Raw genomic sequence first — 23,692 nt, 5'->3', positions numbered from 1 at the left:
GGTGACTTTTTATTTTTTGTCCTTTACACTAATGAGTCCAAACTTTCGTTCCCTACTAGAAATATATCCAGTAGGAATACGTTGATATAAAATGATTATGAAATTTATTCAATACTGTATACTGTGATATAGCTTGATGGAGATGATGAGTTCAGATGACGTAAAGATTTCTACATAAGCTTTGCATTGTGTGTCTACTTCTGATTTCCAGCTCAGTGCTGTGTTGTGAGGCAAAAACAGAAACACTAGCTAAAGCATAGGCAAGGCTGGTGCAGGTGCATACGTTTCACCCTGAACAAAAAGCCACAGAGATGCTATTAGGGCTCAGGATGCGTAATGAAAACTGCTTCCCTGGAGCGGCACTCCAGTAGGATGCTCAGTGGTTGCAGAGTGCACAAACCAGCTGTTGAATATGGATAACAAACAGTACGTTTGCTATTCTCAGCTACTAGTGTATATTGAAATTTTGTTTTGTGTGATTCAGGTGATGCAGTAGGTGTTCAGGAAGTGCAGAATGAATACAATTTACAGCCTAACAGCTATGAATTCATAGATGAAATAAATATTGAACTTTTTTTTTTCCAAATTACAATTTCAGCTGTGCCATTTCCAGTTAAGTATATAACACGCCCTCTGAAGATTTTCCAACGTTTTTCATAATAAGCTAGTTAATAAATACACTTGCTACATTGTTACAGGGTTATCTGTGACTTTAAACCTTTATTGAGAATGGCTTAATTACAAATAAAAATATATTTATGTATAAAATCCCTGCATGTAAAATACCCCTTCCTTTGCTATTGACATCATGAAGGAAACAAAGTGACAAAACATTTTCAGAGTGAGTACTTTGATAGACAGTCTTGTAATGGGAAACAGAGTTTCAGAAAATGCAGATGTTGTGAATGCTTGTGCAGTGTGAGCTTTTGATCTGAACTTGTGTCATATAATATTCAGTCTTTTCACTTGGCTTTTGCTTCTTCCTTGTGTTTTCATCTTTCACAGCTATCTTCCATTTGGTGGCTGTAAGAGATCCTGTTGCAATGGCGGAGCTTTGCTTTTGTCTGTATTAGCTTAAACAGCTTTGCTTCTTTATCTTTTGGTTTTTCAGTATTTAAACCCTGCGTACCAAACACATAACAGTCAATACTGTTACACCTGTCTGCGCACTTCAGACCACTTAGCATGCCCTTAAGCTCATGTTTTATTTATAAGCTCCAGATTCGCATTTGGATAACTGAAACAGCAAGAGGCCAAATGTCCATTACAAGCCTTTTGTAAGAATTGTTTTTATTTAGCTAACCAAGTCTGCTCTAAAATAAATCCTGTGGCAGTTTAATGGTATTGAATGAACTACCCACCTGAAAATGCATGGGTTAAGGAAGAACTCTATCAACCTGTAGTTTACATACCGGTTAATTAGTAACACAGCTAATACAATCTCTCTAAATCAAACATGATGAATTTGGACTTGGACATAAAAATGCCCCAAATTCTGGGATTCTGCTGGTGGCACTAATGTACTGGTTCTACTGCTCACAAATCACATCATTTTTTACTCATTTTGCAAGTATAAGTGCCAGAATGTATCCCAGCTTCGCCAATGATAAGCAAAATTTGATAACTCTGAAAATTTCTTGTCACATACTTTTTGTTTTGAACTTTTTAAAGGCTACTGCATTTTAAATGTCTGGTACTATTTTTAGCCTTTGTACAAAGGAGCACTCTTGATTCTACTAAGGATACTTACTGAACACTTTCCAGATGCTTTTCAGTAAGTCAACAACTGATAAAATGTTTTCTCTTAGGAAAAAAAAAAAAACTATGTTGAAAGTAGATTCCTATTTATTATTTCCACCACTAAATAGCAATGTCCTTTCACTGTTATTCCATGCAGTTCCAGAACTTGAACAGTTCTTTTCCTAAAACCAATCCAAAGGTGTGGGATCTCTGTCTTTAAGTGCAAAGTAAAATTTTGTTAGCTTCACATCAGTATTAACATTGGTTTTTCTTCCCACTTGAACATAGGCAGGACTGGAGATCAAGACTTTTAGGAAATTGTGATGGATGAATCTGAAATAGGTGGCTATTTCTTACACTTGTACAGTGCTCCTTCACAAAGTAACTAAACCCAAGTAATACATGAAAGGATTATGAATGGGCTGCTAACAGTTTCACTTGATAATGTCCAAATACAGCAACTCCAACTTAATCCAATACAGCTGTAGTATAAGAGCTAGAAAATAGGAGTTCTTGCCTTTTTACTTGTAGCAAAGAGATGCCTGTATTACCTCTTTATTGATTTCAGCTCTTAGCTCACGGAACTAATACCCATAGCAAAATTTGGCTCAAATTATGATTCAGCATTTCAGTTACAATCCAGTATATGCTGTCAGACACTTACAATTTACACACAAAATGTACGCCGTTAGTGTGGATGATCATTTTCTGTATTTGCTTACTAAGTTTAAAGTTTCTGTTTAGAAGGGATTCTGCAGAAACTGGCACATGTGGATGGCGTTATGTTCAGAAGTCTTTGTGAAGAGCAATAAAGACTTCTAGGTACAAATAAAATATCTTCACTTAAACTTTTGGGCCAGTACAGAGCTCCAAGCAGTCATTCTAGAGGATTTAGCCAAAAGAGATTAAGTTTGTAATAACTACGATTCAAAATTTAATGCAGCGGCAAAAATGCTACAGCTGTGTAAGGTGAATTTGGTAGGTGGGAAGCTCCCTTGAATAAATGTGTTTCATTCCTACAATGCAGACAATACTGATGAGCCAGCAAAGCATTTTTTGTTATTTAAAAGTGGTTTACATTAATATTTTTTCCTTCCATAATACCCTGCTGAATGTCAAATCCCTAGATTTAGGGTGAAGATAAGCCCCTGATGCTTTGACAGAGAAACAGGTATTTCCCATTTATTTTTTCCTGGTTTTGTTTACCTACACCTATGCATATATTACCAAGTGTTAAAGTTCATCAATTTGGTGCTTCTTTCTCATGTGTTTAATTTGAAAGTAAGCTCAAAGTGAACAGGTGCTGGGCCTGTACTTTAAAACTGCTGTCAAATGTGCAATCTTGAAAATAAGGAAGAAAAAAAAAAACCAAACACACAAGAATTGAGACATACATTGCAAAATCAGATACATCATCAGGACAAAAAAAAAAAAAAGACAGCATTGCAATATAGTCCTATCAATGTCTATAAAGCCTCCCTTGTTTAAGATCCCACTGCAATTCAGGAGCAAGGTCTCTGCAGGGGGAGTCCTGAGACAAGCAGCCAGCTGCCACACAGGCTGCACAGGAAAGGACCAGAAGCATCAGGTGTGGATGTCAGCTGTCTGTGTAGATGAACAGAATGTCTTCATCTGTGCCATAACTTGTCCTGGCTTCCTCAAAGTTACTGATGCTGGTGCAGCATGTTCCTGTTAAGGAGGAACAAAATGTTACTAAAAGTTCAGAAGAATTTGCCTGTGGAAGCAAATTCTATAGCAGCCTCTACAAAGAAAAGTAACTAGCATACAGACTAGACCTATCAGCTTAGGTTACAGCTTTACTCAGGTAGATCTTTTTACCTCAAAGGCAGTGCTCACTAAAGTAATGTTGTAAATAAGCACTACACTGGCCATCCTGTTGTATTCTGAACAACCGTTCATCTCTCACTAACCCGTCTGAAAGCCAAACAAGTTTGCTAGAAGGTATATCTCAATGCCTCAAGTAAATCACAGCACAAAATGCAGCACTGATTTAACTAATGTAGCAAAACTGCTTCTGACAAAATGGTTATTGATGCTTGAAATATATGCAGACCATTAGGGGAAGTCCAGCTGTGGCTCTGTATTACACACGTTAGTAATGCGGTGGCTGAGAATCCACCCAAAAAGAACAGACTACTCACGGTCAGCATAGGCAGGGTTGTTGTAGTAAATACTCCCTGAGGCTTTGTTGTAGCCACATAACACAATGAAATGGCCCTGGTAGTCAGGATTCCTGCAAAAGCACTTCTGTCCAATGGGGAGAAAGCAGCAGTATTTGACAGGACTTGAGCAAAGATCACACAGTAGCAGGACTGCATTCACTAGCACGATGGCTATATGACCTTGGGACAGGTGGTTTTGGATGTCCTGAACAGTTACTGTGCTGCGGAAAAAAAATCAGACATGCTTGTTAACAAGTTTAGGGAAGAAACAGGTATACAATGAAGTATGTGACAATGGACAGTACTTAGGATGTGCAGCTTTTTGCTGTTAAACCCTGCAAGCTTTGCTACAGACAAAGCCTGACAAAACTTGCGTCATTCAAGGCCTTTTGATCTCATTGCCGCTACTGCAGTGCAGAGCAACAGCTCTGGATTCTACAGCGATATAAATGTAATCTCAGAATGTATCAGATGCCCCAGAGAAGAGTATTAAAGGAGCTGGCAACTCCTTCAGTAACTTGAGAGACTTGGTTGTGGGAAAATCCTAAGTGTTCTCTCCTGCTCTCAAAAAAGCTTATCTCTGAAGCGCCACATCTTTATTGACTGAGTGGTTACAGACTGTATAATCACTAACCAAATTAAGACATGCCCAAATTTGCCTCTGTCACACAGGAATATGTTTCTCCCAATGGCAATTTTAGACTACCTGATGCTCTGAGGCTTTATTTCTATAGTATATCCTATAGAGAATGAGTACTAACCAAAGAACCTATAATCTCATCTGTTAAAAGTTGTCCTTCACTGAGGCAGACTCTGAATTCCATATGCATTAAAAACATCCCTTAGACACATTCCAAATGTCTGGGCTGTGTGCACTATCTGACTGAACTCACGTGCTTTTAATCTTTTTCAGTGTCGCTTCTCCTCCTTGATGCCCCAGCCTCAGAACTGCCCACGTAGATACGCCCTCTGTCCCTGCCTTGATCAAGGCCACAATCTTAAGATGGCTGAAGCAAGATGGACTGACTGTCCCATCTGTCCTGTCACAGCTCAGGGCCTGATTTCAGTCTCTTTCACCAGTTTAGCTTGGTGACTCCAAGAAAAGCATGGAGCACACAGAATCTCCAAAGAGAAAGGCAACAATAAGCTTACCACTTCTCCACCAGCACCTTGCAGGCTTTGGCTTGTGCAAAGAGCTGATTCACTCGATTCTCCTCTGTGTCAAAGTGTTTTCTGTAAAATGACTGTGGAGATAATAGAAGTTAAGAACTGGAATGATGTTTACCTCAGGTAATCCACCACTTACAAACCCTGCTAGCAAGGGCCTGCATAAGTTGGAGATCTGGCTATGGGAGAAGAGATCTCTCCCGTAGTTCACTGGTAAGGTGAAGGTAAGGTAAGGATAAGGATTCTTGCTCTGAATTATAAGTTTAGTTTCACTCCTGGTCGGTTATTGTAATTTCCATCCAGTGGCTATTCAGCTGCCGACATGAAAGAAGCCCGTCTGGTTTGTACTGGGCAGGAGCTTGCATTAGGAACAGCATGGCCGCTATAGGCCCTCACTGGCCTCTTGCTGGCATTCATGAAGAGGCCAGGCTCTCAGTGGACATGGAGGCTGAGTTCCCCTCTCACCTCTAGAGGTGGTTCTTCCAGGTCAGGGCTGAGGCACGGTGGTGGGGAAAGTGTGGAAGCTAGCACTGCTGCTGCCCAGGCTGTACCTGTTCTGTAGATAAATACAGGGCTTCAGTCTCCAAGGCTGCCCAAGAGGCTGGAACCTTTCATAAGCACTACATGACAACTTTTTAAAAAAACGCACGTTATGGAATCAAAGATGTAAAGTATCATATCTAGCCTCGCCTTTGGAACTGATTTGTACCAGTTTTGGCAACAGGCAAACCTTGTCAGTAACATGGCAGAGCTTTTATAGCATGACACACAGGGCTTTTAAAACTGTCTGCTGTCTCCCAGTAGATAAGAATACTAACCTGGTTTTTGTAGCCCTTGTCCACTCCAAGCGTCTGGGTGCAAAATTTATGCTTAACGCCAAAATGCCGCATTAGATAGGCCAGGTCAATAGTCCAGATACTCTTTGTTAACTGGAGTTCCTGGATGGCTTTCTGAAATTCATCATTGTCCAAATGATTCAGGTACCTGTGGTATTAGAAAAGGCAGTAAAAGGGAAGCACAGATCTTAGGAGAAGCAGAATGTGTGCTGTAGCCCAAGCCTTCATATCACAGGACGTAAAAACTGAAACAATGGGCTTGGCTAAGAAATAACAACAACAACAACAAAAACCCCCAAACAACAAACAAACAGCCCATAAAGGAGCCACAAATTTAAGGGAATAGAAGGGAGTAGGGAATATTTAACTGGATTTATTGCTGACTTTTAAAAAAATTTGAAATGTATGGGTTTCTTGTTTGTTTCATAGTGCTAGAAGTGTACAGGTGCTGTACAACAGGCAAGCTATACTGAGCAAGTATAGAACTCTGTCCTGAGGGGCTTACAGTCTAAATGTACAAGCATATTAGAGCAAAAGTGTTAAAGACTAAAACTTGCTTCACAAAATAGATGGATTTCAAAAGGAGGAACTATAAAGGAAGTCAGTAAATATTCAAAGGAATTTTGTCTTAGGCTCTGACGGCACAAAAGGCAACAAAGGGGAGATGACGTCAGGAGGAAGCTTGGGACAGGTTGCAAAGGGGTGGGGAGAGGTAGTTACAGAGTTCTGGAAGTCAGAAAACAAATGGAAGTAAATGAAAAAAAAAAGGACTGAATTGAGGATGCAGGGCAAACAAGGTCAGATCAGTGGGGTGAGAAGATTAATCTTGGAAGCTGAGTTTTGGGAAGACTGGAGTGGCAAAGAGGTAAAGGGAATAAAGAGGCAGAGGTTACAGTAGTCAAGATGGGAAATTACCAGCACACGGACTAACGTCTTGGCAGAAGGGATGGAGAGAAATGAAAATCTTCTGCTTCATATCTACTAAGTGGACATCTAAATAGGTATTTCTCCTGCACCTAAGCTCATGTTCCTCTGTGGAAGGAAAGAGGAGTTCAGCAGGACAGCTACTAGTTTGAAAAAAAGAAAAACCAAAACAAAATCAAAAAAACCCCAAAGGGCAATACAGTGCATTGTTTGAAGTTGAAACTACTCCTGGAACAAAAACACTCATCCCACAGCCTTGGGCTCAGCAGGACAGAGGTAGCACATACTCATGCACTGGGATACACCTGCCCGTCACTTGGAAACACAGAAAGGAATTAGGTGAATTGCGGTGCCAAGTATCAGTTCTGAATTACAGCAACAGGAAAGGGAGATAACTTTTTATTAGCTTATCATGCCAACCTGCAAAGTTCTTAGAGCCGATCAGATATTTTGCATCTGGCAAAAGAGTCAATTACTCAAGAGTCTGAAGTTCATCTTGGTTTGTATTTTCCCTTGCTCCTGCTGGAGAGCTGTGCGAGGCCCAAGCAGCAGTAATTCTCCAAGGGTACCTGAGAATACGTGATCTCTTAAGACTAAATTAAACTCGCAGCTGCCTCAACACACCTCCCTGGATGCTGCTTCCTGTGACCCCTCTCCCATGGGATTTCCCACCTGTTCAAACCAAAAGAGTCACTTACTGAAGCACCATCCTGGAGCAGGCCAGCCCACAGTCCCAGTGGTACAACTGCTGAATGACTGGCACCTTCAGCTGGACGCAGTCGGCTGCAGTGAGTACGACACAAAAGACGTCAATCCATACAGGAATGCTTTTTCCATATGTCAGCATTAAAAGTCAGCTCGTCCTCAGCACTATTGTGGCAGAAACAGGAACTTTTTTTTTTGCTTTATATGACTGGCAGGTATTTTTTCTCTCTTAGGGGAACATAGGTTTGGTATTTCTGTACAGTTAAGTGTTCAATTTAATCTCACGCTACTTTATTGATCCATACCTGGATCGCTCTGCTGTATGGTTCACCCCCTTGTTCTTAGGAAGTTTCATTTTATCCTTTTTGTGGGGTGATATACCTGTAACTTTGAAGCTGTGTCCCCTCATAAATAATAGTAGGTAAGGCACAGGTATTCATCCTTTCTCATGTCTGAATGTACTTCTGTGTCACGAAAGGTGTTAAACCAAACTGTGAGAAAACAGACAATCAAGATCTACAGGCGCTAATCCCTTACAAGAACCACAGATTTGAGGCTTTTCTACAGAAGTCTTTTTCTGCAGGAACTGTAATTTACATAATTTCAGGTTAACAAAACTCCAATGTATCCTAAAGAAAAAAAAAAAAACAATTCCCAAATTCTCCTCAAACCAGGATCTGTAAGTATTTTGTCATCATTTTTATTGGCATATTTTGATTCTGTCCCCTTTTTGTTTATACTCAAGGCCTCTGTCAAGTCCCAAGATTAATTCACGAAGTGCATGTTTTCTATGGGAAGACTTCAAAGGGTAATAACTTTAATTTTCTTGAATGTCCAGCTTCTAGACGTCCTGTTTCCCAACACACCCACACTTCAGTGACGACTGTCAGCTGTCCCAAGACACACGCCACTCTGTGCTGTGGCTGTAAATAACACCGAAACCACCTCCCGGGGCTGCCAGCTGCTCGGCACAACGCACGTACAGAGGGAGCCAGTAACTCCACATCGCTGCTGCTGGCGAAACCGGCAGTTCCGCGGCCCCGGGAGGGCGGAGGGGCCGCCAGGGCCTCCCAAGCGGCTGGCAGAGCCGCCCGCTCCCCGCCGCGGGCAGGGCCGTGCCCAGCGCTCCCCGCCCCGGCCCGACCCCGGCCCCGAGCGCGGCTCCGCCCGCACAGCGACGGCTGCGGGAGGCGGCCGGGCCGGGGCGCACTGACCTGGCGACGGCTCCGCGGGTTCCCGGGGGCTCTTCATGTTGGCGCCGGGACCTGCCGCCCGCTCACTGCCGGCCCCGCCGAGCCGGCGGCGCGGCCCAGGGCCCCGGCATGCCTCGGCGCGGCGCTGGCTCCTCCCGGGGGCGGGGGCGGAGGCTGCGGGGGGCCGGGCCCCGGGGCGTCTGCCCCGCGCCGTCGCTGCGGTGTGGGTGGCGGCGGTCGGGTGTGGCGGCGGTCAGGGGCATGACACGGCGGCGGGGGGGATGAGGGAGCGAGGGCCGGAGCGCGACCTGAGGCGGGCGGGGAAGCGCCGGTAGCCAGCCCTGCCCCAGGAGCGGGGCACGGCCGGCGGAACGGGGGCTGTCCCCGGGCGGCGGGGCAGGGCTGCGGCGGAACCGTGGTAACGCGGCCCGGCGGCCCCGGGCACCCTGGTGGCGAGGGAAGGGAAGGGGCCGTGCTGCCCCCTCCGCCGCCTTCCGGTTCCGGCGCGCGGTGCACGGCGGGACGTTGCGGGAGGCCATTAGCGGGGAGCGCGGGCACAGGCTGAGGCGGTTGCCGGGCGGTGAGTGGCGGCGGAGCCGGTTCCGAGCGGGGTTTCCGGCCGCCCTGGGTGCCCCCGGGAGCGACAGGCGCCTCCCGTGGCTCCCCAGGCGCCGTGGGGAGGCATCCGAGCTGCGCCGCATCCCCTGGGGCCTGTGGGCTGGTTCGGGCGCCCGGGCCTGAGGGGGCGAAGCCGCAGTGGGGCGGCCGCGGGGCTCCGCTCGCCTCCCGGTGCTGGGCCTCCCCGCCGGGCCGGGACCCTCCGCTGGGGCACGGCTGAGCACGGGGCTCTTCCAGTGAAGGAGGGTCGTGCGGGGTGCTCGCCAGGGCTGCGGCGTGTGCTGTGGGCTGGGCTCACTCGAGGTAGGGCCTGTTGCGGGGTGCCGTGGTCTGCGAGGGTGGTTGTGCCACCCGCAGGGCTGGCCGAGCTCGGGGCTGCTCGGGCTGGCTGCGCTGTTGTGGCATGCACCTGGATGCACCTGAGGCCGTTTCTCTTGGAGATGCACTGGGCTACCCAAGTAGTCTGTTATCTGGAATTTACAAGTGAATTTCTTAGGTCAGAAAAGACTTACCTTTGCTGATATTTTAAGGCTTTTCTTCCCATGGGCATCCTTCTAGAAAAGTTTTATTAAAGCATATGGTGTGTTTGGGCAAGAAAAAAAATCAGCACTTTGCAGTGGGAAAAATCGTAGGTTTTATAGATAAAATCTAAGTGCAAAGAAACTTGTAGACTACTTTCTTTGTGTTTTCTTGTCTCAGGTGTAGAGCCACAGCACTGCGAACATGTCAATTGGTGTACCGATTAAAGTCCTGCACGAGGCTGAAGGCCATATTGTGACATGTGAGACCAATACAGGAGAAGTTTACCGAGGCAAACTTATTGAAGCTGAAGACAACATGAATTGTCAGGTATACCTTCTTCAGAAAGATGGCAGGAAGCTTATCTGATCTGTGCCTGGAAAGGCTGATGGCTTATTGGCAGCATGATTAAAAGACCGTTGCTTATAGTCTTAGGATAAAGAAAGCTGTACTGCTGCATGTCTTCACTGTAGTGAAATGGATTCAGCGTTACTAAGTGTTGCAAAGAGGCCAGAGCTTGTTCTTTCAGGTTTTAGAGTTGGATTGGGCATTCCTGTTGATAATATCGGGATTCTTAAGATTCTTTTCTGTGAAAAACATTTCACTGGAGTTTTTTATTTGAAGCCTTGGAGTGTAAGAATAAACAAACCTTAATTTAAGAAATTGAAGCTTTTTTAATGCACATTGCTGTAGGTATCACAAGTGGGCTCAATTTTGATTGATTTTAGGCAAATCATTATTGAAATGAAAATGCTTCCTTAATAGTGCTAGAATAGCTTTATTAAAACCAATTTAATATGCAAAAACAAAACTAACAAATCTAATAAAACTAATTTGCAAACTGGGGAGAAAACGAAAGTCCTGGGCCGGCTGGAATAGTAGCAGGTTTAGGAGTATGTTTAAAATGTCCCGGGTGCCTTGTGTCATAGCTCCAGTTGAGAAAGCGGTATGCTTGGAGAGCCTGTGGCTTTGGCACTTGAATTCTGGCTGTATATTCTGCAGGCAAGAGAAGCAGGAATACAGAACTGTGTTAGAGACACCTCTAAGCATTGACCGATCTTTACTTTCCAGATGTCCAACATAACGGTGACATACAGAGATGGCCGAGTGGCACAGCTTGAACAGGTGTACATCAGAGGTAGCAAGATACGGTTTCTCATTTTGCCAGATATGTTGAAGAATGCCCCTATGTTAAAGAGCATGAAGAATAAAAACCAGGGTTCCGGAGCTGGGCGAGGAAAAGCAGCTATTCTCAAAGCTCAAGGTATGTTTATGGTCTCCCTGCCCCATTTTGCTGTAGAAGAACTGGAAAACTTTAATCTCTGTCACTGAGGAAACAACTTGTTAGAAACTGAAAGGTTACTGGTTCGTACATTGGTTTTCTGTATATTTCGTCTTACAGTGGGAGTTGAGACCGCCCACTTACCTGAATGTGTAACGCTGATGTTACAATAATTTAGATATAGCGAGTAGTCTGTTAAATGGAGGCTTTATATAAAGCTTAGTCTTCTCTTTTCCAGTGGCTGTGGCTGCTAGCTGTTTGGAATACTTAGGGAAGGATTCGGGTGTTCTTGTTAAGCTTTTGTAGAAAAACAAATTCAGATATTAAGGTGGTGCTTAAACTACTGGGAAGCTGTAATTATTAGCCATTCTGTTATTCACTCTCATTAGTACCTTCCTCAAGGGAACAGCCTAGTTATGACAAGATTGATTAATAATCATAGGCCGTGAAGTCTGTTGTTAACTTCAGCAAATGCAGTAAGGTTATGTGGGGGAGTAACATCTGCTGAAACGTACTGAGTTCTGTAGCAAAACCTTGGAAGACTGCGGGGTTTTAAATCTCTTGGGTTACGAATTTGTGTGTTAGATTAGAGGGAACACAGTGCATGAATATTCCACTGTGCCTATTCTAAGTGACAAGACTGTATAACTGTTAGTTCTGGTTCTTCTCACAGAAAAAAAATTCCTGTTGCATCACTCTCTGAATTTTGTAGGAGAGCCATCTCCTGCTTCTAAGCAAGAGACTCGAGTGTTATTTATGTTTTGGTTGTCAGCTGTTGAGATAAATATGCGGTTATGTCAAATTCACATAATCTGTGATGTTTTCTTTCTTCAGTGGCTGCAAGAGGAAGAGGCCGTGGTATGGGCCGTGGCAATATCTTCCAGAAGCGAAGATAATCTTGGTCTTGACCGACATGCTTTTTTTACTAGGAGGTATTAACTTGACTACATGTGCATTGGTATCAGTTTTGTTTAATAAATGTTTCTGACAAAAACTTGTCTGCTCTTCTGTGACAGGACTCCTCTTGGGCAAATACGTTGTAGGTTGTTTTCAAACTTAAAGTTGCTTTGTCTGGAAAACAGTGGACTTTATATCTAGATTTGACTACTTTGTATTTGTGTGATGCATTGAATTTTAAAGATCGTGTTTTCTTTTTCTTGGTTGGTCCTGTCGTTCATTCTCTATAGAATTGGAAGGCATTCTTGATGAAGAATTTTTAAATAGTATGTTTTAAAGTCATACTAGCAGCTGAGTTTATGGAACATACAGCCAAACAGAGGCAGCTTCCTGAGAAGCAAAGCACTATGTTCTCTTGCTTCATGTGGACCTACAATAGATAGAGGTCCATCTTCAGAGCTGCACGTTGAGCTTGTGTTATTGCATTTCTTCTTTTTCTCTTTGGATACAGGGAGAATTTTTCATTAGAACACACAACTTTGATAGTCTGAGTCTATATTTGCAGTGAAGAATTCTGTTCTAACTCTCTTAGTAGTGCACTTGTTTGTTGTTTTGTTGTTTTTTTTTTTTCCTCTGCCTGGGAAAAGAAGACAATATAGGCATTTGAAATGTTTTGTGAATTTGAAAAGTAGTGCGGTTGTGTGGTGATAGTCATATGAATGGTTATCCATTAAATACAACGCAGTACAAATGCAAATCTTTTGAACAAAACTTAGGATCAGCTTTAGCTTTTGGTCATATAGATCATCAGCTGATCTGCAGGAAGCCGAAAGTAGTTGTTACTTTATTTTGCTAGAAGTATAGAGTGGCTGACTTACTGACTTAAAGGGTTGAAATGTTTAAATAGAACACTTCTGTACCTAATCACATACTTGCATACGATCTATTATCAGTCTGTATGTGTGCGAAATCTCTAATCTTGCTTTTCTGCTCTGATGCTGTGAAGACTCTCCCTCATGTGCAGACATGAAAGTTGAACTAATGTATTAATTTGTTGAATTGTCTGTAAATAAAGCTGTGTTTGGTCTCTCATCACTAGAAAAACCCTGCTACATATTCTTCTGGATAGGAATGATCGTAAATATTTATATTAGCAACATCCCAAAAATGTGTTTAGGATGTGCTTGTGCTTAATTATAAGAACATCTTAGTGTCTTATGCCTAGACTGAGGAACCTATCCAAAAGACAAAGCAGTTTTCACAAAACCCTGCTTCAAAACATGGCATTCGAGTCATGTTCATATATCAGTAATGCTTTCCTGAAGACAATATTTTTCCACTTAAAAGGAGCAATTTGGGGCTTTAGTAATGGCATTAAACACTTGTGGAAATGTAATTCTTCAAATCGACAGTCACTTGGATGAGAATTGTGACTGATAACCAGTTGATCAGGCCGTTTCCCTCTGAGAGTATCGTCTTAAGATGTGGGCAAGTAAAAGTGCACTGGTCTACATGCAGGCTACAACCTTTCTAATCACTAGAATAACAGCTGGTTTTAGTGTTTGGAACTCCTTAATAATCAGTTTGGCTCTTGTTCTTACTGAGAGAAGATATCTTTTCACAGAATTTCTTTCCCATGCTCAAGCAAAAGCATCTGAATTTCACAAGACTTTTGAGAAAGACCATCTTAAAATCAACATGAAGCTGAAGTCCATTTTGAGTCTATACTGGATGCCCACTGAGACTGACTTTTTTTTCAATACACAAAGGAGAAAAGAATTCTATCCTGTTGCTGTACCATGAGCTTCATGGCAAGAATTGAACTGTCTGCTTGAGGCAGTCACGTTCTAACACTTCAGACCTCTAGAAATGGGTTGGTAGGTAAGACTAGATATTTCTGTTGACAGCTTTGCTGGTTGTGGTACATGAGATGCCCACTTCCCTAGTAGGCAGCATTATGTCTGTTTGAAACACATTTTTGCAGCCTGTTAACTTGTTTTTATTGCTTTCAATACGTCAGGTTTGTGATTGTTGCTAATCGTGTTGGAATTTTTGTACAGTGGAGTTACACGACCATCAACAGGCAGAAAAGGAATGGCACGATACGTTATTTCTGTATGATTCGAGGCAAGTATCTGCTGCAAGATTTTATAGGATGCTTCTTCAGCAGTTAGAACCGCCTTTCCAAAGCAAACACCTGACACCTGATAGTTTGTTGTTTGGTTTGGGTGTTTTGTTTTTTGGGGGTGTGTGTGTTTGTGGTTTTGGTGTGGGGTTTGTTGGTTTTGTTGTTTTTTGTTTTTTTTTTTTTTTGGTACTTCCCAGCCCTCAGAACTTTGCTTCCATTTCCTGTAAAGCCTCCAAAAAGAACTATTAATATGTGGAAAAGGAAGTAAGCCGCAGATGGGAGACTTGACTAAAAGTATTTTTGGGGAGATATTTGACATTTTCACAAGGCTGCAAATCTGTCTCGTTGGCTTGGTGTCTCACTGTTTCCTTCTGACTGCTGAATAGCATGTAGCCTTTTCTGAAGGTTAGATGCTACTTTCTTTTGCAGAGGGCAAGGAGAAATGGCACTCATTTTGACGACAGGCAGCTACCGGAATGGCAAAGGTTTTGAAACTCCAAGGGGAACCCTGAAGAGTAGAACAGTGAAATGTTATTTAAGCAAATTCAAGCTGCCTGGCAGTAACTGGTTTGGGGATTGTTTCCACTAATGATGACTTGCTTACCTTTTCGATTGCTTGCTAAAGTTCCTGTTCTTCCTATGCAATGCCACTATGCTCTCCACTGAGCTCTTCTCTCTTCCATGAAACAGTTGATATGGCATTTGGCAGCACTGGGAGCAGAGGGACAATGATGAATTTCAGAAACGAGAACCCTCCCCAGTAGATTCGACTGATAGAACAAACTCTGCAGTATATCTGCTTTAAGAAGATTCTACCCCTTCTGATCTTTCTTGCTCTCTATATTTGTGATTGTCCACTGAGCACACAGCAATGAAACTTAACTTTTTTTTTAACAACCAGTGTTGCCTTAGCTTTTAAGCTTTATTTAAAATATGTAGCCTCTCTAGTCCACACCAGCTTTGAAGAAGATACTGGATTTTTCATAAAATAAGAGCTTTGTGCTATGAATTCAGGTTGAAGCTGAGTCTAGGATGAACTATTTACCCTCTTCAGAAAGACATCGTGAATTAACGTTGAAAAATTAGAAGTTTCACATTGGCAGGAATTTAAGCCCCAGCCACGACAAACACATTACTTAGTAATTTCAGACTAGATTAACTGATTTGTTAGTTTGTTAAAGGCTGCTTTGAAGGTACTATGTGCGGTGTGTGTATTATCCTTACTTGCAGTGTGATAAATCCAAATTTCTTTCTAACAAAAAACGTCTCATCCACTAGATGGCTCTGTCGGTAAGAGAATGAAGTACAATAAACCAGAACCCTCTGGAAGGAAAAAATGCAAGAAATGTGACTTCTGTTATAAAATCCATAAACTTGGTGCTATTACAAACTCTAGCATGAAAATACTTGGCTTATTTTCTTTCCTCTTCAGCATTCCCAGAGTGCTGGCTTCATACACACCCAGTTTATTGCAACCGTTGTGCTTGGTGCTGTGCGTCTCCCTGACACTTGGCTAATTGGGTGTGTGCACTTAGGTAGGTGTGCAGGTTCCTCTAGTTCAGCAACTTAAGGTATCTCTTTATCTGCAGTGGAGGATACAATGGATAGATACAGCTGTCTGGTTTTACCATCTGCCTTTATTTGACACCTTTTTTGCCACAGATTGCAGCATTTCTTTTCATTTTTGCCATTGCTCTGTGTGGGGGCTTGTAAACCTCTTCCTATTCAGTGGGTTCAGGGCTCACTGCAGCGTCCCGCTTTTGACAGAGAGAAATAAGCTGCGGGCCTGAAGCTTTGAGATGAACTCGCCCCTTTGATATCACCAGTGTAGATGCCTTTGAAGTACTCATGTGGGACAGAGAAGCTACACTGCAGCCATGTGAAATGATGTGTGGAAAAGTGCAGGTCACCCAGTCTTCCTAAGTCAAAACCAAGGTTGTGCAGTGCTACAAAACCAGAGGGGAGACCCTGATAACAGCAGAGAAGAGTTTAATGGGTGGAAAAGGCATCACCTGAAAAAATTGTGCAGAACTGTAAGACTTTTCCTCACATACATGTGCAGTTCTGCTCTCCAGGTGTGTCTAACTTCTACTTCATCCTAAAGCTGTACTTTTCTTTAGTTCATTTTCCAAGGCTACTCTGCAGAACATCAGTCTGCGAGGTATTGTGTTATGACAGAGAGGCTGGGAAGGGATGCTGTGTAGATGAAATAAGTGGCAAGCTATGTTGTCTTGTCTGTGAGTGTAACTACGTGCCACATAGTAAAAGCCCTGTTCTCCTGGGTAACAGAACTTGGTTTGTACCAGTTCTCAAAATTGTGGGAGAAGCAGCAACCTCTTAATCTCTGCTAGTGAAAGGCAGAGGTGATGTAGGCCCTAGATTTCCTGTGCCCTCCAGAAAACCTCTTCTAGAAGGGCAGAATGGAGTGGAAAACATGAATTTCTGGTGCTGGTGGTCAGGATAACTGCCCAGTCTTTATCTTTTTGCTACTTAAGCTTCACAATGAGCTTTCATTTAAAGTGGAGATGTCCTGTTTCCTCTTGCCGGTAAAATGTGAGCAAGGATGGAAGGCTGACATCTCAGTGGAGTAATGATTTGCTAAAGTAGCAAAGGGTGGAATTCTGAGGTCTACAAGAAAGTGTCAATCATTTGGTTGCTTAGTTCTCAACCATGAGTCAAAATGGAAGAAGGGTTCTCCCAGGGTTTTTTGATGTTTCCATCCTGAGAGAGGTAAAAATTTAGATCTGGACTTACACCTTATTACAGCTAAGCTGATTTCAGACAATAAGACCTGGTCTTCCTCCTCTCGCATTAGATGAAGCTAACTTTGTGGGACCCTCCTGCCTTCAGTGTTTCTTTGGGAGGAAATATGGACACACCACATTTAAAGCATGGTCCAGAATAGCATTAAAACAAATGCTGCTAAGGGCAATGTGCTGCAGATTACTTTGCAAGTAAGATGATGCTGTTCTCCTCATTTGCTCAGGGACAGATCATGCCTGTGGGCAGAAGAGCTCCCATATGACTATGGCATGCTGGTCCTGAAGTAGCCAAAGCAGCGCTTGTCTGCAGGGACTTTCCCAGGTCAAGTTGCACTTTAAGTGCTTTGAGTGTCCTGTTGTTTCCTGGTCCTGTAATAATAGTTCTTGATAGTGTCAAGAGTACTTTGGAGATAATTAATAGGGAAGTGCCTCCCTCCTCTGTTCCTTAAAGACTAGAGTGTGGGATTATTTAACTCAGTGTGGAGGCTGATATTAGTGTCCAGTATTGGCACTAGGTTCAGGGTGGTTTTACTTCCCCTAATTCAGACGTTTAATGAGAAGTATTTTGGGTTTCTGTGTGAATTGGTTGTTCTTAGTAGACAGGCTATTATTTCTGGCGCAGGACCAGTCATTGCATAAGCAAGTATTGTGCAGCCCTCTGCTGCTCAGCAAAGGCTATTAGAATCTATGAAAAGTGGAGATCTTCCAGCATCATTAATTCAGAGGAGAATGTTGAAGGCTGGCAAAGAAACAGATTGTATCCAGAAGATGCGTAGTTATGCTGGGAGAAATGAAAAGAATGGCAGAAAACCACTATTATTGTTCTTTTGTTTAGTGAACTGCTTGCTTGCAGCAAACATTTAATTTGGTCTTCATTTTCCCTTGCCTGGGGACTTAAAATCTGTTGTCTGGTTGGGGACTTGCCCTGTTTGCAGCTCCGTGGAGAGATGCTAGTACATCTACTCCTGAGCAAACCACTGCTTGTGGTGAGGCAAAACTCCTCACATTTTGTCCCACAGTGCCTAAAATATTAACAAGGAGCGGGACAGAGCACTCAGCAGGAATATCAACAGCACTGGGCTGGTGATGCAAAGGGATGGCAATGGGAATGCCTGGATTTGCAGGGAGATGAGATGCTGAGACACCGCAGCTGCCACCAGGGCTGCTGCATCGGGGAGCCCGGTTCGGCACAGCCCAACCCAGTTCAGCACAGCCTAGCCCATTTGGGCCCAACCTGGCCCATCCTGGACCGCTGCGCAGGGTCCCGCAGAACGCTGTCGCTCTCCCCAGCGGCAGCAACTGTGGGGACGAGCACAGCCCACCAGCCTTCTATCTTCCTGCCCACCTGGCTTGGGGGAGCTCACCAGAGACTTTGGGGTTGTTTCATTTTTGTTTGTTTGGTTGTGGTTTGGTTTTTTTTTCTTTTGTTGTTTTTTGTGGTGTTGGTTTTGTTTGGTTTGGGGTTTTTTGTGGGTTTTGTGTGTTGTATTGTGTTTGGTGGTTTTTTTTTCCCCCACAACTTTGTTTCCTGGACGGGCACAGACATTTAAGAGGTTTTCCACTTCTAGGGGGATAGTCTATTTTCATACAACCCAGCTCTTTGCTAATTCCTCACCTGCTCTTAGCAGCTGGAGGAATCTCACACTGGGCACCATATGCTTCGCAGTAATTTTAAAAGCTGGTATCAGGTAATTTAAAATTTAAAAGCAGGATCATACCGAGACCCCCTTGGCGTGATGCTGGGGTCAACCCAGCAAGAGACTCTGAATCTGGAGAACAGGTTATAGTCTCTTCCTCTGTTCTGGAGGTTTACAGGTAAGTTCCTTGAAAAGACAGTCACACTTCTTTCGTTTTAAGGGTATGCAGAAGATAAATCACCAGTGAAATGATTTTGGATACTGTGATAAGAGCATCTTGCAAATTACTCTGTTCAGGTGCAACAGAAGATGATGATTAGAGGATTAGGCTTATTTATAATCTCTGTTTCAGGAGTCTTGGTTCTGTTTTCAGGGTAGAAGCCTCTCCACCCCATTTGGCAGAAAAGAACAGACCTCCGCAATACAAATGTGCGTTATCTCCATATTCCAATTGTGAATATGCTGAGTGCAATTTACACCTATAAATAAGAAAAAAGATATTTGCTCTCTAGAAGTAAGAGCTGTCAAGGTTGTTGTGTTGGGGCTTTTTCAGGAGAGGGGATGAGGTTTTTTTGGTGGGTTGGCAGTGTTTAGCCCTCATTAGAGATACAAGTCAGGCCACAACTGTTACAAGCCAACAGCCTCTTCAGAGGTTTTGGAATAGTGTAGCTGATGGCCATGAGCAGACATGCTGTGGAGCTGAGAATGTGATAATGCATAGACACATGTGATGGCATTTTATGTTGCTTATTGATATCTTTACAGTCCTCTAAAAATCTCAAGTAGACTGCAGGGTGAATAGGTTTTTTTTCCCCCGACAATATCCAGCTGAGAAACAGAACTGAAATGTGGAGATTTCCATTCTTCTATAACAAAAAAGGTGTTGCTGTTTGTTGCTTCGCAATCAAATGAGCTCCTTTCTGCACATCTCATACATCTCTAGAACAGTAAGCCCTTTTTTGCAAAGCTCAGTTGTTAGGCAATGTCGTTCCTCTTTGAAGAACACTGCATGAAAGTGCACATCAGAGACATCTTCAGAACCAGACAGGAGTGCGTCATTTTGCCTGCAGTCTTGTTCACCTCTTGCTTTTGAGGACAGCTTGGATACAGCAGTAGGGAGTGCTGTGGTTTGGGAAAAGGAGTGAATGCACACAGAGGAAATGTTGCTTTGTCCTTTTCTCTGTATTTGTTAGGATGTGCTGCGTTTGTTTTGTCTTTTCACTACAACTTTTTTTTTTTTTTTCCAGTTAATGAGCCAAATTTGACATGGAGAAAGTGGATGAAGCTCTAGGGAACTCATTAGAGGTTTTTCATGTCAGAATTTGACTTCAAAAACATGAAGTCTAATCCTAAACCTAGGCTGAGATTTATACCATGGGACATGCTGAAGCCTCTGGCTAGAGACTATTGGGAGGGTCCAAGTAGCAGCCCTCACTTTCCCTCTGCAGAATTCCATCTGAGCCTTAGTGTGCTATCTCTTTTTGGAACATGATCCTAACCCTGTCCTTAGGCTGAAACTAACACTGTAGGACACACCGATTCTCCAGTGTAAGGGTTACACTGGGGATAATTCTAGTAGCAGCCCCAGCTTTACTTTAGCACTCTGATCCCCAATCCTACCTTACATTTTGGCTGTTTCTCTTTGAACCCCAACCTCAGTGCCAGCTCCTGTTGTTTTACCTGGTGGGGGGTCTCCTCAAACCAGCCACTCTCTCACTCCGCCTCCTCAACAGGGCAGGGAAAGAGAATCAGAGAAAATCAGACCAGGAGATCACTTACCAATTCCTGTCACAGGCAAAACAGACTTGACTTGGGGAGAATTAATTTATTGCCAGCTAAAATAGGTTTGAATATTGAGAAGCAAAGACAAATTAAAACAACACCTTCCTGCCCCTACCTTTTCCCCAGGCTCAGCTCCTTCGTCCCCGACTCCTCTGCCTCCCCTCCACGGCGCAGGGTGATGGGGAATGGCGGGCTGCGGTCAGTCCATAACTGGTTGTCTCTGCTGCTCCTTCCTCCTCGTGCTCTTCCCCTGCTCCAGCGTCGGACCCTCCCCTGGGTCGCTGATCCTCCAGGGCATGTCCCCCTGCTCCACCACGGTCACCCACAGGCTGCAGGGGACTCTGGTGCCTGGAGCACATCTTCCTCCTCTTCTTCCTCCTCCTTCTTTTCCTCCTCTTGCCTTGGTGTTGCAGGGCTGTCCCTCATGTTTATTCCTCACCCCTCACTGCTGTGTGGCGTTTTGCCTTTCTTTTTTTTTTTTTTTTTTTAAAATACATCTTCCCACAGGTGCCACCAGCTTTGCAGCTGGAACTGGCCACACCTGGCAGGTGCAGCCTCCACCTGCAGCCCCCTTGGGCACCCCGTGCAGCTCAGGATGGATGTACCTCAGAGAATGTCACGGTGGGGGCACCCTGCTGTCCCTCCTTTAGGGGACAACAGACCGCCCAGCGCCGGAGCACCTGTCCCAGAATGGCAAAATGTCTTCTCTTCTCTGGAACAGCGCAGGTCAGTGGGTAGGGATTGTGTTTTTCTGACCGGGCTTAAATTTCTGCAGGCAGGAGCCAGGCATTGGTTTCTTTCCTCCTGCTTCAAAGAAGATCCTCCTGCATGTTACCACAAGGGAGTCCCTATTTCAGTCTTCCGGAAACAAAGTCTGGAAGGTCAGTGAGTGCCAACAATTTAGAGGCAATGCAGTGAGGTAGCGATATTGCTGAGGGGCAGAAACAGCACAGGCGTCAGCAATGCAAAAGGTGACAGGCGACACTGCCGCCCTTTCTGCTCCTGACATTTCAGTTCAGAAGGTGACAAAATGGCCGATCAGTCCTGTTGTCCTGGTGCTTTTAGCAGCGGGGAGGCAGGAGGTTTGGGGGCTGCCAGTGACAGGTTTGCCCAGGCACAGAGCAGTCCTCTGCAAACTACTTTTAATTTCATACTGGAGCTGATGGAGGGGCCAGGCCAGGGCTGAGACCCCGGCGAGGGGACCTTGCAGCTGGAGACTCTGGGCTGTCGTCTCTCTGGTTGCGTGTCAAAGCTTCTGGTGTCCTCCATTTCGCGCTCTTTCAATGACGGTTTCTGAAAAACTAAAACCCTGTAAAACTGTTGGTAAAATGAGCAGTTTTGTTCTGACTTACTCGGTCATTCAGTTGCAGCAGAGTTCAGACAAAGGTGCACACGTCAAACTGTTGGCTCTGCAAACCAAAAGATTTCAGGGGATCAAGAACAAAGCTCCGCTCAGAAGTCTGACATGGAGACCCAAAGGCAGCTGTTGCTGCTAGTCTGGGAAAGTGCCTTTTTCCAGTTTTCTGTGCCATGTTTGTGCTTGATGAGACCCTGTGTGTTTCAGGGGACTTACACAGGTTGAATAAGGCCTATGTAGTTGTTCGATAGCTTTCCAAATGCTTCCCGTCATTGTATCCAACCTGGGGCAGATTGCCTCAAAAATGGACTGGCAAGAATGCACCTCCTAGAGGTGGAGGAACTGGCTGATCAGTAAGCAGCAAAGGATCTATCCTCCACCCTTGTAACATGCCTGGCATGCAAGATGAATAAACCTGGTGCTGTAGAAAGAAACATCAATGTTTTTGTGGTTCACTTTTGAGGCCAGTTTGGATGCAGCAGACTGAGTGCTGGTATTTGAGAGAAGGAGTAAATGTATGTGGGAGAAAAGCTGACTTTCCTCTTTGCTCTCTTCCTGGGCAAGAGTTACTATGTGGTTATTGTGTTTCGCGGCTATTCTGGCTTTGAATCAGCATCACTGAACTGGAATACTATCAAGTCAGAGAGGAACAGAAGAGATTCATAATCGAGTACTTAAGTGTCTCAAAGTAGATCAAGATGCGGTCATGGCTTCCTGGAGCGCCGGCCTCAGCTGAGAGTGTTCCGGTCTATTTTGTTTTTTGAACTACCTCTTGGCAGCCTTAAACCAGCTATGGCATCTATTCCAAGAGCACTTGTTTGATGCCAGTAAACTGCAAAACAGATTCTCTCGTCCATTGATAATGGTCCCCAACTGCTCGGAGCTGGGGTGGCCAGGCTTTCTGCCAGCTGCCCTTGAAGGTTGCTACACCTGCTGCGCTGTCAAGATAGTGTAGTGATAAGAGTTTGTATTGAGATACACCATTGCCTCTTCTGAGCTGTGAAACAAAGGTGATCTGGTGGTAGACAGCGTGATCTCTAAAGGCAAATGTTTAATCCTCTCGTTTGCTTTCTTAAGATGAAACAATTTATATTTTGGCATCTTTGTCAGCAGCTGTCCACTAAGGAGCCTGTTAGTCTGCCCTAAACCGTGCAAAGTCTTTTATCTTCCAAGTGCTTATGATGAGGAATGAATTATAAGTTGAAAAAAGAGCCTTGGCAGTGCAGAAGAGAAGGGCCTTGACAGGTTTTGAAGTGTGTGAAGTAAAAATAGATCAGACAAGCCTGTGCTTCGAGGTGATTTTTGCATCCTTACCTCAACAAAATGATTACTAATTATTTAGACAGAGTCACAAGAATGAGGGATGCTTGTGGTGGCCTCTGTGCTAAGCAAGTTGCTACCTGGAGTGTGCTAAGATGGTTATCCTGGGGTTTGTGGTCAAAGGCTGGAGTTTTTGAAAGATGTGCTTAAATGTCTTGCTTTGAGTTCTACTGTGAAACTGATCACCTGCTGGGAGGTCAGGGGTGGGGAAGGGGCTGTGATACTGCCCTGTGCAGCTGCAGCTTCCTCCCTGCTATGATATAGGTCCTATTGCAGACTGACCATCTGCATCCTGCATGGGGAGGGAGGGAGGCTGGGAACCCCCAAATGACGGGGACAGCCTGGTGTGTGAGTCTTGATACTGAGGGGTGTGTGTGTGCTGCTTTAGGCAGCTGAGGTTGCAGCCCTGCACCAGCAAGTACTGTGCTGAGGAGAGTATTCAGTATGTCAGGGATCCATCTCTGCTGCTGCATTATCCAGCAGAGACAGGCTCACTGCAGGGCAGGCATTCCCTGATTTAGGAGCATAACTAAGCTGGTCCCTTTGGGTATCAGTGAGGAGACCTGAATTGGCAGCTTATCCCTTTAATCCCCTTTGAGAGCCCTGAGCTTTCTCATTCAGTGCAAGGAAAGGCTCATCTGG

At 44.2% G+C, this 23,692-nt stretch overlaps 2 protein-coding genes across 4 annotated transcripts; one reads left to right on the top strand and one right to left on the bottom strand.

Annotated features, from left to right (window-relative positions):
* Window positions 1-735: 735 nt before the first annotated feature.
* On the bottom strand, window positions 736-8,954 carry GUCD1 (guanylyl cyclase domain containing 1). Its single transcript, XM_065646493.1, has 6 exons — window positions 8,770-8,954; window positions 7,549-7,633; window positions 5,909-6,074; window positions 5,076-5,167; window positions 3,903-4,144; window positions 736-3,429 (listed from the first exon to the last, which is right to left on the bottom strand). The coding sequence occupies exons 1-6, from the start codon at window positions 8,804-8,806 to the stop codon at window positions 3,338-3,340; spliced, it is 714 nt and encodes a 237-aa protein (XP_065502565.1). The 5' UTR covers window positions 8,807-8,954; the 3' UTR covers window positions 736-3,337.
* Window positions 8,901-13,168, top strand: SNRPD3 (small nuclear ribonucleoprotein D3 polypeptide). 3 transcript variants are annotated; one of them, XM_065646491.1, is made up of 4 exons: window positions 8,901-8,971; window positions 10,066-10,215; window positions 10,957-11,149; window positions 12,002-13,168. In XM_065646491.1, the coding sequence occupies exons 2-4, from the start codon at window positions 10,090-10,092 to the stop codon at window positions 12,061-12,063; spliced, it is 381 nt and encodes a 126-aa protein (XP_065502563.1). In that variant the 5' UTR covers window positions 8,901-8,971; window positions 10,066-10,089; the 3' UTR covers window positions 12,064-13,168. The 3 variants fall into 3 exon arrangements, with proteins under 3 accessions (XP_065502563.1, XP_065502562.1, XP_065502564.1); XM_065646490.1 differs by lacking the exon at window positions 8,901-8,971 and adding an exon at window positions 9,057-9,328; XM_065646492.1 differs by lacking the exon at window positions 8,901-8,971 and adding an exon at window positions 9,352-9,669.
* The last annotated feature ends 10,524 nt before the right edge of the window (window positions 13,169-23,692 follow it).

This window comes from Caloenas nicobarica, chromosome 16 (genome assembly GCF_036013445.1).
Source record: "Caloenas nicobarica isolate bCalNic1 chromosome 16, bCalNic1.hap1, whole genome shotgun sequence".
Lineage (NCBI taxonomy): Eukaryota > Metazoa > Chordata > Aves > Columbiformes > Columbidae > Caloenas > Caloenas nicobarica.
Note: the sequence above shows the minus strand (reverse complement) of the source record. Positions and strands in the feature narration are given on the sequence as shown.

Bases quoted from the DNA above. Each gene is read 5' to 3' on its own strand.
- GUCD1 (XM_065646493.1), bottom strand. From the start codon at position 8,806: ATGAAGAGCCCCCGGGAACCCGCGGAGCCGTCGCCAG. The intron at 5,168-5,908 runs GTTAGTATTCTT...TTATCTCCACAG, and splicing joins ACAAGGGCTACAAAAACCAG to TCATTTTACAGAAAACACTT. The intron at 4,145-5,075 runs GTAAGCTTATTG...TTTTTTCCGCAG, and splicing joins AAGGTGCTGGTGGAGAAGTG to CACAGTAACTGTTCAGGACA.
- SNRPD3 (XM_065646491.1), top strand. From the start codon at position 10,090: ATGTCAATTGGTGTACCGATTAAAGTCCTGCACGAGGCTGAAGGCCAT. The intron at 10,216-10,956 runs GTATACCTTCTT...TTTACTTTCCAG, and splicing joins AAGACAACATGAATTGTCAG to ATGTCCAACATAACGGTGAC. The intron at 11,150-12,001 runs GTATGTTTATGG...TTCTTTCTTCAG, and splicing joins AGCTATTCTCAAAGCTCAAG to TGGCTGCAAGAGGAAGAGGC.